Source organism: Geotrypetes seraphini, chromosome 6 (genome assembly GCF_902459505.1).
Source record: "Geotrypetes seraphini chromosome 6, aGeoSer1.1, whole genome shotgun sequence".
NCBI classification, from domain to species: Eukaryota; Metazoa; Chordata; class Amphibia; order Gymnophiona; family Dermophiidae; genus Geotrypetes; species Geotrypetes seraphini.
In genome coordinates this window covers 45,862,769-45,880,368 of record NC_047089.1, presented here as the reverse complement: position 1 = coordinate 45,880,368, position 17,600 = coordinate 45,862,769, and the positions used below count along the sequence as shown (strand labels likewise).

General features: G+C 43.8%; 1 protein-coding gene across 1 annotated transcript in view; it reads left to right on the top strand.

The window, feature by feature from the left end:
* ATP8A2 (ATPase phospholipid transporting 8A2) overlaps positions 1–17,600 on the top strand; it is a 457,609-nt gene that overhangs the window by 29,113 nt on the left and 410,896 nt on the right. The window contains exon 3 of the mRNA XM_033950263.1: positions 3,426–3,537. Coding sequence (XP_033806154.1) covers positions 3,426–3,537 — 112 coding nt within the window. The remainder of the gene's footprint in view (positions 1–3,425; positions 3,538–17,600) is intronic.

Here is a 17,600-nt window from a genome sequence, read left to right as displayed (position 1 = left end):
CCTCCAGTGCGGCCTTCGGTTCTGGCCTGGAATCTTAATATGGTCCTGGTGTGCTAGTGCGCCCTTCCTTTGAACCCCTGGGTTCATGCTCATTGAAGGACCTTACTGTCAAGGCGGTTTTCCTGGTGGCGATTACTTCTGCGAGATGCGTTTCTGAGCTGCAGGCTCTCTCATGTAGGCCTCCCTTCCTGGCGTTTTCTAGGGAGTAGGTGGTGCTACAGCTTGTTCCTTCCTTTCTGCTGAAGGTGGTCTCGCTTTTTCATGTGAAGCAGTCCTTGGTCATGGATAGCTGGGAGGGCTCTTCGGAACAGTAGCAGTTGTGCAAGTTGGATGTCTGTCGGGTGCTTCACTCTTATGTTCAGCGAACCCAGGAGTTTTGGAAGTCTGATCATCTTTTTGTCCTCTTAGCAGGCCCTCATAAGGGGGACGGCGCTTCCAAGGCTTCCTTTGCATGCTGGATCAAAGAGACTATCGCTTCTGCCTATCTTCTTCAGAAGAAGCATGTTCCGGGTTTTCTCAAGGCTCATTCCACTCGGGGTCAGGCAGCTTCTTGGGCTGAGTCTTCTTTGGTGCCTCCAGTGGATATCTGTAAGGCTGCGGTTTGGTCTTTTCTGCATTCATTTGTGCGACACTACCATGTGGACGTCCAGGTGTATCGGGACGCAGTCTTCGGTGAGCGTGTTCTGGTGTCAGGCCTCCGTGGGTCCCACCCATGATGGGTACTGCTTTGGTATGTCCCATCAGTGAACTGTATCGGTCTGGAGAGATGCTAAAGATGGAGAAATTAGGTTTTTACCTGCTAATTTTCTTTTTTTTAGACTCTCCAGACTGGTACAGTCCCCACCCTATCTGTCTGTTGTTCTAACGGGATTCGCATGAAGAGTGTGTTTTTTCTGCAGGTTCTAGTATTTTATAGGGTCGGGGAAGATAAAAAGATTAGCAGCTTTGGCTCAGCTGGTGTAGCTGGTGAGCTGTGGGGATGTTTTGCCGAAGGGGCTTCTTCTATGCAATTTCCAACAGTATTGCTCTGTGTTAGTTGTTTTTCTTGTTAGGAGTGTTGCTACTGTTATAATTAGCATTTCTTAATTCTGCTTGGCTATTTGGCAGACTGGTTAGACTAGAGGGAAGCATAGCTATTAGTATTACAGCCAAAGTTTTTTCTCAGCCTCCACCTGCTGGTCATGGTGAGCTATTACCCATCAGTGAACTGTACCGGTCTGGAGAGTCTAAAAGAAAAAAAATTAGCAGGTGAGATCCTAATTTCTCCATATTGCAGGAAGTTCTTCAAGCGGCACCGGCACTTCCTGTGGGCTGCGTGCTGGTGCTAGACGGGGGGTAAGTTTCAAGTTGTGCGGGGGGGGAGGTGCCGGTTCGAGCAGGGGGGGGCCTTTGCGAGCAGGGGGGGAGCGATGCTGGTTCTCGGGGGGGGGGGGTGCTTGCAAATCGAGTCAACACTCGGTTTGCCAGACAAGTTTTACGAGAATGTTTTGCTCATCTTGCAAAACACTCGCAAACCGGGTTATTCGCAAACTGAGGTTTGACTGTATATATATTGCATACTAAACCTCATTTCCTATAGGTTAAGAAAAGAAAAAAAGATACACTAGTCACAATGGTTGTGCTTCAGAGCAAGTGGACGTGTCTGATGCACAATCTTGACATCATTGTGACATCATCAATATGTACTTAGATGGCAAAATGCCACTATAAAATAGGAATATTTGCTGGGGTATCTGACCATACTTGGGATTTAAATCCATGACCTTTGGAAGATGGAAGCAGTGCCTTTAACCACTGAACTACAGGCGCTTTCATTTTAGGCAGGGGTTTCTGCCATATGAGATGATACCTTAGGACAAGGTTGCCCAAGTCCAGTCCTAGAGATCTACTGGCAGGCCAGGTTTTCAGGATATCCACAATTAATATGCATGAGAGAGATTTGCATACCAAGAAGGCAGTGCAGGCAAATCTTTCTCATGCATATTCATTGTGTATATCCTGAAAACCTGGCCTGCCAGTAGATATCGAGGACCGGACTTGGGCAGCCTTGCCTTAGGACATCATAATCATCTCAGGGTAAAAATAAAAGATTCCCTCTGGACCCTGGAAAGGGCAGAGTGCAAATGTAAATGACAAAATCTACAATCCATACTCTCTTATGAGACCAAAAAGAAGCTGTTAAGGAACTAGTGTGTGTGTCAGGGGGGATTTTAACCCATGACCTGTGGAAGATGGAAGAAGTGCCTTTAACTACTGAGCCACAGGAGCTTTTGTTTAGGCAAGGGTTCCTATTATTTTTAGTGGTATTCTGCCATCTAAGTGCATATTGATGATGTCATACTGATGTCAAGATTGTACATCAGACACATCCACTTGCTCTGAAGCACAGCCATTGTGAGTAGTGTATCTCTTTTTATTTTCTTAACCTTTTGGAAATGAAGTTTAGTATGCAATATATATACATATTTTCATGTGCTTTGCTTAAGTAAAGCATTATTAAACATAATTTGACCTTAATATCAACCTAGAGTCCTCTTTAGCCTTCAAAATAAAGCCCCGTTCACCTATATGTGAACACCAAGTCATGTCCAGCTAACTCGTGTCTAACTAGCTCATGCTCAAAAGTAGACCTGGTTTTGCAGTGCCTACATTTTAGGCGTTAGGTAGACGCATTAGCATACTCAGCAGCATGTAATTCTGTTTATGGATGTCTATTTCAAAGCCACGCCCACACCTATCCTGTTAGGTGCGACTTTTTCAGATGGGCGTCCACAAAATTATGGATGTCTATTTTGAGAGCTGCGTCAAGCGTTTGGACGTCCTAAGTTCCAATTAATGCTTGTTAAAGTAATTAATTGGACTTATTATCCACTTTATTTGGACACTTAAGTCGATGGACGTCCACATTGTGGATAGCTAAGGTTAGACATCCTTTAGAGAATCTGGCCCATACTGTATGTGCATAAATGACAATCCAGCTATACCCTATTTTATAAGTATTTGCCTATCTCCAGCAGCATACAGTTTAGAGGTAGTTGTTCATATAGGTGGAGTTATTTGTTTATCTTCCCATCCTATGAATGAGTATTTACACCAGTTCTGTGGCGGCGTAAGGGTTCATGCCAAAACACATGCACACATATTGTTGTACTAGTATTCTCCAAAGAAAATAGACATCTACTTTCCTTTATAAAATAGGTTCCAAATAGGCACCTTCTTGCCACCTAAAATAGGTGACCATATATAAACTTGTTTTCCACATGCTACTGAAAATTCATGATAGAGCACTTATCTGTATAATGGCTACCATAATATGGATAAGTGCTTTTGAATTTGAGAGCCTTCATTTCTTGAAATTCATCCCATTATTCCTTTATATATAAATGTATTGTGATTCATTGCTAAATTATTTATTTTTGTCTTAGGCCTGTTCCAGTTGGTCCTGACCAGATCTTGTTACGAGGGGCTCAACTTAGAAATACACAGTGGGCCATTGGAGTTGTTGTATACACAGGGCATGATACAAAACTTATGCAGGTAAAAGATGCTTATATATATATTTTTAATACATGTACCCATATTTTTCTCTCCATAAGACGCACCTTCCCCCCCCCAAAAAAAAAAAAAAAGTGGGTGGAAATAAGGATGCATCTTATGGAGCAAATACCCAACCCACCCCCCCCACCACCTCTCGCTCGAACAGCCTGTCTTTCCTGGGTCCCACTTATTGATTTCTACCGCCTCGTGCTCACCGAATAGCTCCTGCACCACGTTGAGGGGGGTTCAGCAGACAATCCCCGCCACTTGGCATTCTCCCTCATGGATGGATGCTCTCGCCACCGCTTCCACCTCTGCTGCTTGAGTGAGTTGCTGCCATGGACCATTACATTAGATCGGACCCATCCCCATTGTGCGGCCCATGCACGTCGAGAGCTAGTGTCGGATTGGTTGTTTGGCTTGCTGCGCGCACACACGCAGGATCCAGCTTTGGGCTGTGACGTGGAGACATGTAAGAGCGGCTCAGACATAGTGGACAAGAGAGTGAATGCTTCCTCCCCCACCAACTTCAGCGTCCCCTTTATCCCCTTGAGTCAGCCGGACAAGTCTGCTCTGCTGCCTGCGGGTACGAGAGACTGATCCATTACTACTAATCCCCTCTATGGCTCTGTCAGACGTACGCAGCAGAGGGAAGGGTAGCAGTGCAGGATACAGCACTGGATGGCAGCAATTTCTAAAATGTACCGGGGGGCCCTGCTTGTATCGGGGTGGGAGGCCCTGCCTGCCTGTCTGTCGATAGGCTTGCCTGCCCTGTGCCCTGTCCCAGCCTACCACTAGACCACCAGAGGGGGTACAGGGTACAGAGCCTGGCAGGGAGGGGGGACAGGGTGTAGAGCCTGGTAGGGAGAACTTGGTTCAGAATGTGTTTTTTTCCTGTTTTCCTCCTCTAAATCTAGGGTGCGTCTTATGGAGCGAAAAATATGGTATTCTTTCTTGGCGTCACAAGTTCTAATTTCTGTAAGAGTGCTTCAATTCATTTGCAATAAAACTATATATGACATCTAATCCTCCCATATATTTTATTTCTCTCTTCTACTCTCTCATGTCATTCACATACCTTCTGCTTCTCTTTTTTTTCTGCACAGAAACTTTTCATCTTAATACATCCCACCTAAATATTCCAAGAATACTATGGGGCTCATTTTCAAAAGAGAAAATATTCCAAAAATGGCATAAAGAAGCATTTGGACATTTTGTTTGCTAAAATGTCTAAACTGCCATTTTCAAAACACATTTTTAGATGTTTTTCTGTTTTTGTCTGCAGTGCATCTAAATCTTAAGGGGGAATGTTGTGCGGGATTAAGGTAGACTTTTTTCTGTAATAATGAAACACTGCAGAAAACATCCAGGGCAAAACTTGGACATTTGAGGTTAGACCTGTTTCAATAAAAATAAATCAAAAGTAAACACTTCTACTCAATATATGTATTATCCCAGGACTAGCAGGCAGCCTATTCTCACATGTGGATGATGTCATCCACGGAGCCCGGATGCAGACAGCCTTGCAAGCAGACTTGCTTGGAGAAACGTAGAAGTTTCAAGTCCGCTGCACCACGCATGCGCGAGTGCCCTCCCACCCAGCACAGAGCGGGTCTCCTCAGTTCTCAGTTTTCCGCGGAGCCGAGAAGTCTGTCTTTGATGCTCTTCGTGAAACTTCATTGCTTCGTGCCTTCTCTTCACCGCGGTTTGTAAATTATTTCATGAATCGCTGTGTTCATTTCTTTATTTTCTGTTTTTTTTAAAAAAAAAAAAATAATAAAAAACTTATATTTTTTTCGTCGACTGACTGGTGGGGCAGGTTGCTCACCCGCAGCCTGCGGGCTTCGACTTTGCAGCGGCTATCTTCCCTTCTATGTCCCGGCCAGTAACAGGCTTCAAGAAGTGAAGCCAGTGCCAGCGTGCGATTTCCCTCACGGACCCACACCGCTAGTGTCTCGGACCTGACCATAGTCCGAAGTCGTGCCCGCGCTGTGCTACTCTTCAACTTCGAGCCCTTAAACGTCGTCGAGTTCAAGTGGAAAAGCTATTCAGGATGGACTCTTCGGCTATACCTTCGACCTTGGGTCCTGACTCGGTCCAGACTTCAGCCGGGGGTCCTCCTGCTTCCACGACTCCGCTTTCGAGTATCATCAGACCTTCCTCATTTGGATCATCTTTGGCCTTGAGTACACCTGCTTTATCTTCCCCTGAGCTTCCCTCAGGTCAGATACCTAAGCAGAAGGTTCCTGCAGTGGTCCTCAAATTATCCAAGCATCAGTACAAGCCAAAGCATGCTTCTACTGCCACCTTGGAGCCTATAGCCTCAGCAAGTGGTCCAGTTTCAGACTCAGATCCACAATTGCAGGCTTCTCTCCAGACCATGTTAGAGCAGAAATTTGTTCAGTTACTGACCAAATACATTCCTGCCTCAACTCTGTTTTCTGCAGTCCAGCCTGGGCAATCAGCAGTCTCCCGCAAGGTCGACTCCCTGTCTGTGCCTCGAGCTGAGTCTACACACTCTATACAAGGAGTCGAGTCTTTGCGAGTGTCTGGTCTGGAATCTACACACTATGCAAGGAGTCGAGTCTTTGCGAGTGTCTGGTCTGGAATCTACACACTCTATGCAAGGAGTCGAGTCTTTGCGAGTGTCTGGTCTGGATACATGTCAACAAAATTACATAATGACAAAGACAAAACTAATATGGTAAAAAAGGACTGGAGGTGAACTACAATGAAGTATAGAAAAGTAGAGAGTATGAAAAAGGATAGGACAATAGGAGGGGAAGGTTTCGTTCAGGCTGCCTTTATCAAATCAGGAAGAAAAATCTAAGAATGTAGAAACTGGCATCAGTGTTCAAAAAACATTTTAGTGCTCCTTTAAATTTATCTAGGTTTGCTTCCTCCCTAATGTAAGGTGGTAAAGAATTCCAGATGAGGGGAGAAGTAACAGCGAAGGAGGTCGTACGGCAAGTGCCAAATGTCTTAAGAGTGGGCATGAAAAGTAGGTTTTGAGAAGATCTGAGAATTCTGACTGGAGTGTGGGAAATGAGTAGCTTGTCAATGAAAGCTGGTTCTCTGGATTTAAGTGTTTTAAATGTAAGTAGCATGGTTTTAAAGGTAATTCTATGAAGGATGGGGAGCCAGTGGGCATTTTTAAGTAGAGGGGAGACATGGTCGTATTTCTTTGAGTTAGTTTTGATTTTGATAGTGGTATTTTTGATTAGCTGAAGTCGTCTGATTTCTTTTGGAAATATTCCTTTGTAAAGGGAGTTACAGTAGTCAAGTTTTGAAATTACAAGTGAGTGAATTAAGATATTGAGGGAGGATGGATCTAAGAAGTTGGCTAATGATCCCTTCTTAATCCAGGTTGGACCACTGATTTATTGGAATGCCTTTGCAAATAGGAATTAATTGTGAAATTAAAATTTCCTCCAGTCAATATATGGTCTTGTCCTTTCTCATCTATCAGCTCTTTAATTTGCATCCAAAATTTCCCCTGGTGATTATCACTGGGTATATAAATGTTTAGCAGGGTATCCAGCTCCCCCTACATTACCCTTACTATTAAAAGTATTCTACCCTCACTATTTTTTGCTATGTGTTATACAGAAAATATCAAATTTCAGTGAATCATGATAGATATTCCTCCCCATTTTTTACCTACATAGTTAGAATTGCAAAATATCTGGTTTTAATTTTTATGGACTAACAGTTTCTCCCAAAGAAAAACAAAATAACTGGTAGGAAGGTAGGCCCAATAATAAATGATAAAATTTTATATAAAAATACCCACCCTAATGTTCAATCATGATAATGCGCTACTACTTGAAAAAACATATCATGATTAGATGTTTCAAATGAATAGAAAGGGCATTTTCAAAACTGCAAAACGTCTATCTTTTTTTTCGAAAATGACTTATCTAGAAGTTTTGGCCCTTAGGGCATCTATCCTTTTTGGCCATTTTCAAATACAAAAACATCCAAAACCAATCCATTTGGACTTAGGTGGGGCCACTATATTAGACTGACCACACAAACATGCCAGCAGAGCAGTGGGGATTGCTATGAACTTCACATAAGGACTGCTAGGTTCACATCTCACCAGAACTCCCTTACTGTGTATGCTTTGCTCTACAAAACATCTCCAAAACCTACTGGATCCACCTGTCTATCACCCAATAGCCCTGTTCTTATGGCTGCAGGTGTCACCTGTATGTTGTGGCCGGCACGCTCCTGGCAGAGGGCCTGGGAATACTGGCCACAATTAAACTCTTGTGAGTCGCTGCGTGCCTCACAAGGATAAGTTATTTCAAAGTTCAGTGAAAGGGACACCATCCAAACAATAAGTTCAATGTTAAATAAAGAATTGCTTTTAATTGTTCAAAACAAAAAAAAAACACAGTAACTTGCTTGTCAGGATTGAAATAGCAAAGCTCCCATACCAGGAAAGCACAAAGTACAAAAAAACAGTCTCTGGTTGAGAAACCAAAAAGAGTCCAAACTTAAACAAAACTCTCTTCCTCAGAGGTAAGTTCTCACTTAACTTATAGTCCAGGTGGAGTTCATTACCAAAAGAAAAGGAAAAACTTTTTCACCAAAACAAAGCTACAAGACAGTGTAAAAATACTGGCTTCTTCAGCGACTGAAGGCTGGAAAGACAGTGTGCACCGTGTGGTCTTGAATCGCCAGAAATTAGGCCCGCTATCCCACCACGTAACACGGGGCTAACCCCATTGTCTTAGCATACCATAGTACACTTGATTCAAAAGGGAAAACACAGTTAAGCTTTCAAAAAAAATGGAAAAACAAACTTGCCATAAACTTCAGCAATATTCAAATACTTGCTTTTGTGAGGCAAACCTCCATAGGAATATTTGCAGGCATCAGCCCAACACTGGCTTCAGGACTTGTTTCCATTTCCATGGCCAATGGTTCCTCACTCAGACTGGAAGGTGATTCTCCTCCAACCTCTGTAAACTCCATGTCCTCTGGAGCTTGACTGCTATCAGGAGCTCCCAGCCCTGAGCCTTGTGACCTTCCCTGCTGCTGTTCCTCTCTGTTCTGATTCTCTAGTAGCCTAGTCTTCAGGGAGAGCAGCTTGCAGCCCCGCCCCCAACCCTCAGGTGGAAAGGATTTCCGGTGATTCACCTTGTGATCCAGAGGGGGATGGGAACCTAGCACTGCTGCTCTCTTACTCCCTCTCCAAGCCCTAGAAGAAAATTTAGACTGAGAGGCAGAAAATGGGGAATAAGGCAGATTATGGGCAGTGTCTGGATTTGCACTGGGATCTGTGCTAGGGACACTCCTAGCAGGCATAGTCTGCTTATCACAATGTAGGTACATTATGTTTTGTGGGTTTACACTTTCTCCCACAAGTGTACTATTTAGGGTGGGATATGGGCCTGGGTCCCCCTCTCTGGAGTCCACTGCACTGCCCACCAGGCTACTCCAGGCACATGCTTGCTGTTATACTAGGACTAGCCATGCTATCTGCAGCTGTCATAGAGACAGATATGTTCTGTTTCATTTATATCTTTGGGGGGTGGGAAGGTATCAGTGGCCACTAGAGGAGTGTGGAGGGCTATGCCTTCATCCCTCCAGTGGTCAGCTAGTCAGTTTGTGCACCTTTTTTATGTAATTCTTTATTTATAATGAAGAGCATAACATACAATCATCATCGCGACAAAGAATAATCAATACAAAATAGCCCCCAAACATTGTGATGAACAAAGAAAACTTCAAAAACAACCCTAAATTCCCCCCAACCCACCAATCCCATACCTCCCCCCAGTAACAACAGACAAATATCATCTAAAACCATCAGAAGCAGTAAAAAAAGAGACAAATGAGAGAGAAGAAACACAGGAAAAGTCAAGCAAAAGACCTTTTCAGGAACAGTCAAGTCAGCCTTTAGCAATACTCTCCAGTTCCATTCCCTCCACTTCCAGGTATCATCCCCATATATCTAGATATTGTTGCCATTTCCTCATCAGCAAAGCCAAAAACCTATACCTCTCACAAACCTATCCCAATTTCTTCCCCATCAATGTCAAGGTGGGTGTAGTAGGGCTCCGCCAAAAACTGGCTACAGTCAATCTAGCTGCTGTGAACGCTAGAAGAGCCAGTCTATCCTGAGTATCATCCACCCCCCCCTGTGTGTACCCCCAATAAGGCAGTCTCCGCCCTCTCCACTATGGGTACCTGGAGAAGCTTACCCACATAGCAAAACACTTGCCCCCAAAATAATTGAAGCCTAGGACAGCTCTACCACATATGAAAAAGCGTTCCCCTCTGCCCACACCCCTTCTAATAAGTATCAGTACGCATTGCAGACATTTTACTAATAAGGACTAGGGTCATATACCATCTCACTAAACGTTTAAGAGCATTTTCCACCAATAAAGGTGCCACTGTGATATGATGCATCCGTAACGTTATCCGTTCCCATTCCTCCATATCAAAAACTGTCCCCAAATCTGCCTCCCAAGCTAGTAAATAAGAAGGTTTCAGATCCCCATCCCTATGCAGCAATTTATACTACATCGATATACAGCCTCATTGTACTGGTGTCCCCAACATCTGCTCAAACTCTCATTGTGCATCTTTTTGACCCTTATGTGCACAAGGCGAGTCACTTTCATTTGAAAGGGAGCTCCGGAATGAGAGGGCATAGGATGAGGTTAAGAGGTGACAGGCTCAGGAGTAATCTAAGGAAATACTTTTTTACAGAAAGGGTGGTAGTTACATGGAATACATGGAATAATCTGCCCGGTAGAAGTGGTGGAGACAGACTGTGTCTGAATTCAAAATAGCATAGCACAAGCATGCGGAGTCTCTTAGAGAGAAGAGATAGTGGATGCTGCGGATATGCAGACTGGATGGGCAATTTGGTCTTTATCTGCCGTCATGTTTCTATATTTAGCCCCAGAAGTCCAAATTGTGACCTGGATGTTTTGTAAAATGTTCAATTATCACTGCAAAACGTCCAAGTGCTAAGCCTGCCCAAATCCCATCCATAACACGTTTTCATCATGCTTCCTTGAGATTTAGTACACAGTGCAGACAAAAAGCCTAGCAAAATATCTAGAAAGTCAGTTTTGAAAATGGTTACTTAAATGTTTTGCCAAGAAAAACATCCAAGTGCCACTTTATGCCGTTTTTGGACAGCTTTGTGTTTTGAAAATGAGCCCCATAGGGTTTATGAAAGTTTTGCTGTCATGTTTAGTTGATGAGTCTTGTGCTATGGGAGGAACACAGTATGTAATTGCCACCTTTCCACCCCTTTTTTTTTTTTTTTTTTTACCATGAGTGCAAATTAACTCAAAATGTAGCTCAGTCAACAAGCATCATCATCCACCATCTGCAGTCATTCTCTTTTTTAAATTTAATTTCTGTCAGAGCTGAAAATCCAAGTTTGCAAAGATAAGAAGATCTAAACGGTAACAAAGCCTTGATTACTTTGTTGCTCAAGTTACTACTACTATTAATTATTTCTATAGCACTACCAGATGTACGCAGCACTGTACAGTCACAAAGAAGAAAACAATCCCTGCTCGAAAGAGCTTACAATCTTAAACAGACAAATAAGATGTCATGGAACAGTTAAGGGGAACGGTTAATCAGCTGGCTGGGATGGTGGGCAGAAGAGTAGGGTTAAGGATTGAAGGCTATATTAAAAAGGTGGGTTTTCCACCTGCTTGTAAACAAGGTAAGGGAAGGGGGCTTGGCGGACAAACTCAGGTAATTTATTCCAAACACGGGGGCAGCTAGATGAAAGGAACGAAGTCTGAAATTGGCAGTGGAGGAGAAGGGTGCAGTGCCTGGGCCCAGACCACCGCGTGGAATCTTATTCGCGCTACTCTACGCTTCAGAAGCGCTCCATTAAAAGTCACCTTCTCCAACAGAAACTACTCTTCGGTACCATGGGAACATCACAGGTAGCTTCAACACCGTCCAATCCCTCGACGTCAAAGGCATCACCATTGTCCGAGGTACCTGCTTCCATGTCGGTGTCAGGTAAGCCAGCCACCAGCTTCTCAGACAGTGTCTCAGGCCACTAAAGTGCAGAGTCAAGTCGTACCAGCCAAACAGAGACCATTAATGCGGCTCGCTTCAACTTCAAGGGGTGCGTCTTCATCTATGTCATCCTCTCTGGAGCGAGCAGCGGCACCATTGATACCGGCGTTCAAGCCACAGGTACTAGTGCAAGCCTTCAAAGAGAAGTTTGATGCTCTCTTTAAATTGGAGTTTGGGGATATGTTCCAGATGCTTACTCCCATGTCAACTCCTCCGGTACCGGCCCAGCCTGAGCGTCGCTCCATGCGAGATGCAGGTACCACTACTGCCTCATCGGTACCACCTTCTCGACACTGATCATTGTCATCGAGCGATGCTTCTCGGCACTGGTCTTCAAGACACCGGTCTCCTTCACTGAAGCATTGCTCCTCCAGGTACCGGTCTCCTTCACCTAAGTGTCGCTCCTCAAAGAATCGCACACCTTCACTGAAGCATCACTTTTCAAAGCACAGATCACCTTCTCCTGAACGTACGCAGAAGAAGCGTCATTCTTGTGGACAAAGATCTAGCAATTCCAGTCATTCGTCCCCATGTCTGCCATCTACCAAATCTGGCAAACATTCTTCTAAGTCCAAGCACATATCTCTTATGTGCTCGGACAAATGCAAGAAGTCTGTTTCTCCTGCTTCATCGAGTTGGTACTGCCCAAAATGTAGGTACCATTCTCCTTCCATTCCTGTGGCCTCAGATCTTCATCTTGGTATCTCCTTATTTTCCTTATGGTTCCCAGGAAGAGCATTTTCCTCGCTCTACTTCCCATAGAGAGCCTTCTTCTGAGCTGGTCTCTTTTACTCGTTTCATCAGGCAGATGAAACCTGGCAGTAAAATTGGAGGCAGATTCCAAATATCAATCAGATGGAACTAATGAAGCTGACCGGAAATGAAATAATTGTGAGAGGATAGCAAGGGAGAAATTTTCCTCTGTTTAACAGCCAGTGAGAGTGGCTGAAGAAGCCACTGGCAAAATGTGGCAGAACCTGCCAGCACCCACTGCAGTGAGACAGCTTCTGAAACTTCTTTTGGCTACATTCAAATTAAGTTATAGTTTTGCATTCCACAGATTGAAAATATTTATTTTTAAGAAATTGAACACTTCACTTTTATGACACAGCAAAAACCTTTTTACTGGCAAAAGATGATGCAATGATAGACTTTGGAAAGCGCATTTAGGGGCTTGTCTCCGTGTTTGATTTTCTTACCACCTTCATCGATTCTGAGCACCTCTGTCAGTTTAAGGGATTTATCACTTTAAGTGTCCTTTTTTTGTTTTGATTAGTATTGTGTCACCAGCAGTCCTCAGGGCAATGGGTGCTGATTCCACTGAGACAAAAAAAGCCTCTTGTGTGCCTCTGTGGGCAGCACAAGGAAAGAATAAAAGTTCAAAGGAAGGAAACACCACCACACTAGGAAAGTAATTTTTAAACGAAAAACTGGATTTATTCTTTAAATCAAAAATGAACAAGCTGGCTCGCTTGCCTCCAGCTGTACCAGTCCAAAAGAAAAGAAAACCTTAATTTGTCAGGATTTGTAGTTAGCAAGCATAGTTTTTCAAAACATTCAGACTGTACAATCCAACAGAATGCCGACTTAAAGTGAATCTAAGCCAAAGACCCAAGCTCTTCCAAAGCTGGTACTGGCTCCGTAACCAATTAATAACCCCAGCTTGAAAAGTACAAAAAAACCCAAAACACCAAAATACAGTCTTCTTCTTTTCTGCTGTTGTCTTTAGCTTGTACCAGTGCTATGGCACTGGTCTCCCCAGTCGCTGATGTGCTGGTCAGGCAGTGTGCTCCGCATGGTAACAATGTTGCCCGAAATTAGGCCCTCTATCCCACCACTTATAACGCGGGGCAAACCCCACTGCCTGTGCTTGAAACAGTTCAAGTTCAAAAGAAACAAAAACAACAAGAAAAGTCTTTCCCATTCCTTATAGGAGCTTTCTCAATATCCCAGCTCTCTTCAGCTCTTTCAGGGTTATCAAAGAAAACTTCAACACTGTTCAAACAGGTAGGGTTTCAGTAACCCACTTAGAGGGTTCATATTACTTGCCCTTTGAAGCAACAAACTTCCATGGGATGGACTCCGCTCTGTAGCTCAGCATTGGGCTCCGGATCCAGTTCCATGTTTGTAGGAACTTCAGACAGGCAGGGAGGTGGTTCTGCTGCCTCAGTTAGCTCCATGCATTGAGGCTTCTGGCTTCCATCCAGAACTCCCAGCCCTGAGCGTCGCCGCCAGTTTTCCAACTGCAGCCGCTCCTGTTCCCTCTGTTTCTCCTTCTGTCTTTCTAACAGATCAGTCCTTAGGTTTAGGAGTCTGCAACCATGCCCCAAACTCTCAGGTGTAGAGGATTTCCTAACAACTACCCTATGACTGTGTGGGGTAGGGGAAATCTGCAAGTCTGCTCCCTGACTCCCTCTACAGGGTAAGGAAGGAAAGTTGGGCAACTTGGCAGTTTGGGGTTTAAATGGACCAAAATGAGAAGTGTTTGCTTTTGAACTGTGCACTGCTCTGGGGACACTCCTAGCAGGCGTAGGCTGCATACCACAATTGCTCTTATGGGACATTTTCATTTGAAAAGAAATACCCAGTAGTATGATTAGGACTATGGATATCAAACATCTTCCTAAGGAACTACTCAAGCTTCCCTTGCATGGTATCCTAAAGGAAACTCTATGTAAAAATTGGGACTCCCCTTATTCTATACCAGCTGCTCCTACAAAGCTTGATTCTCAGTACAGAATCATCCCCATTCCTGGTTTCGATAAGCCTCAGCTCTCTCACCAGTTTCTTTAGTGGAGTCCACTCTTAAAAAGTCTGCCCCTTCAAAAGTCTACGCTACTGTGCCTGCAGGGTGTGAGGGCCGCACAGTGGTCAGGTTTAGTAGAGGTCTCTATCAGAATTCCATGCTTGCTAATAGAGTCATAAATTACAATATTTATTTCACTTGCTATTTGAATTACTGGGTCAAGACTTTGCCAACTTACTTCAAATATTTGCCATCATATCGGAAGTCAGATTTTCAACACATGTTCCATACTCTTCAACAGCTCTGGCAACACATGGTACAGTCCTCTTATGATGCCTTTGAGCTATCTTCGAGAGTATCTGCAATCTAAGTAGCCATGAGGAGACTTGCATGGTTAAGGATAGCAGATATGGATCCTAACCTTCAAGACTGGTTAGCTAATATTCCCTGCCTAGGAGTTGAGCTTTTTGGGGACACCATTCAAAATTGCAACTTAGAAACTCTGAGAACATGAAAAGTCTTTCAATTCGTTGCTCAGGCCTAAGGCTAAATCCTCTGCCTCTAAGCCTTACAAGCCATTTACTTCATACCAGAGGCGCTATATCCCAAAGTCTGTTCCTCTTTCCAGACCACAACAGAAAAAACAACGTTAACAGCGTCCCCAGAAATCCCAAACCTCAACTGCTCCAAAGTCAAATCAGCCTTTTTGACCAATTACTCGAGAGATTAATCTAGGTCAAGCTGTCTCTGTCTTTCCTTTTACCATCATCGTTGGCAAATCATCACCTCCAATCTCTGGGTTCAAGAAGGTTATTCTCTTCATTTCCTCAGTATTTCTCCAAATCATCCTCCAAGAGAGTTCCCTTCCAGCCCTCTTCAGTCCTCTCTTCTTCTCCAGGAAATCGAAACTCTGCTCATTCTCAGTGCCATTGAGAAAGTTCCACTGGACCAGCAGAACACAGGGTTTTATTCCCACTATTTCCTCGTCCTGAAGAAGACAGGAGGTCTTCAACCGATATTGGACCTCAGAGCTCTCAACAAATTTCTTGTCAAAGAAAAGTTTGGGATGCTGTCTCTGGCGTCCTTATATCCCCTGCTAGATCAAAACTACTGGTTATGCTCTGGATCTCAAGGAGGCTTACACTCACATTCTCATTCACCCAGCCTCTCTCAAGTTTCTCAGATTTCGGGTGGGAAATCATCATTATCAATACAAGGTTCTACCTTTCGGCCTTGTATCATCTCCCAGAATTTTCACCAAGTGTCTGGTGGTGGTGGCAGCAGCCTTGCAAAATCACAGTTTCCAAGTTTTTCCATATCTGGATGATTGGCTCATCAAAGACCCCTTGTCTCAGGGGTTTACTATAGCGACACAACAGATTATACTGTTTCTACAAAATTTGGGCTTTGAAATCAATTTTCCCAAATCTCAACTGTAGCCTTCTCAGTCTCTTTAATTTATTGGAGGTCTTCTAGAAACTGTGCAGCTGGGGAGCTCATCTAGATGGTCTCCATACTCAAGGTCACTGAGTTGCCACAGATCGTCACCATCACATAAATCTATTGGAACTCAGAGCGATTTTCAATGCTCTCAAAGCTTTTCAATATCTTCTTCAAGATCAAGTCATTCTCATTCGTACAGACAATCAAATGGCTATGTACTATGTGAACAAGCAGGGAGGACCAAGATCTCTTCTCCTTTGCCAGGAAGCTTAGAAGATTTGTAATTGGGCAATCCCTCACATTTTTCTCAAAGCTGTTTATATTCAAGGAGAGAAAAATTCACTGGCAGACAAATTAAGTCGCATTCTACAACCACACGAATGGACGCTCCATTCACCAACTCTTCATCAAATTTTTTCTCAATGGAGGACTCCTCAAGTAGACCGTTTTGCATCTTCCCACAACAACAAGCTGCCCCAGTTCTCTTCCAGACTCTACTCTCCTCTCGTCTGGAGGCAGATGGTTTTCTCCTAGACTGGACAGACAAGTTCCTCGATGTGTTTCCTCCTTTTCCACTTATTCTCAAGACACTTGTCAAACTCAAACAGGAACATGCCACTATGATTCTGATAGCTCCTCGGTGGCCCAGACAACCATGGTTCTCCCTTCTTCTTCAACTCAGTATCAGGGAGCCGCTTCTACTGCCAATCTTTCCATCTCTGCTTACACAGAGTCACGGTTCTCTTCTTCATCTTAACCTGCAGTCTCTACACCTGACAGTCTGGTACCTCTCAGGATAACTTCACACCTTCAGTTTTCGCAATCTGTCAGAGACATCTTGGATGTTTCCAGAAAACCAACTACCAGACAATGTTACATTCAAAAATGGACTAGGTTTTCTGCTTGGTGCGATATTTGTCACCTGGAGCCTTAGTCTACCTCCTTGTCTTCGATTCTGGACTATTTATTCCATTTATCCCAATCTGGCCTCAAATCCACCTCCATTAGAGTCCATCTCAGTGCAATTGCTGCTTTTCATCAACCATTAGATGGCAAACCTCTCTCTACTTACCCTGTGGTTTCCAGATTTATGAAAAGACTATTCAATCTCAAACCACCTTTCAAACCTCCTCCAGTAGTTTGGGATCTCAATGTGGTGCTTACTCATCTAATGAAGCCTCCATTTGAATGAATGTCTATGGCTTATCTTAAATATCTCATTTGGAAAGTAGATTTCCTCATTTCTCACACATCTGCTCACAGAGTTAGTGAACTACAAGCTTTGGTAGCGGATCCACCATTTACAGTATTACATCATGACAAGGTGGTACTCTGCACCCATCCAAAATTCTTATCCAAAGTTGTTACAGAATTTCATCCCAATCAATTGATTGTTCTCCCAGTATTCTTTTCTAAGCCTCATTCTCATCCTGGAGAAACAGCTCTTCATACTCTGGACTGCAAGCATGCTTTGGCCTACTATTTACAAAGGCCTAAATCACATAGACCTTCTCCACAACTTTTTGTCTCCTTGGATCCAAACAAGTTGGGGCATCTAGTTTCCAAGGGGACAATTTCCAATTGGTTGGCTGATTGCATCTCGTTTTGTTATGCTCAGGCTGGACTGCAACTGGATTGTGGAGTCACAGCCCATAAAGTTCGAGCTATGGCAGCTTCAGTAGCTTTCCTTAGATCTACTTCTATTGAAATCTGTAAAGCTGCCACTTGGTCCTCGGTCATACCTTCACTTCTCACTATTGTCTGGAATCCTATTTCAGACGGGATGGCTGTTTCGGCC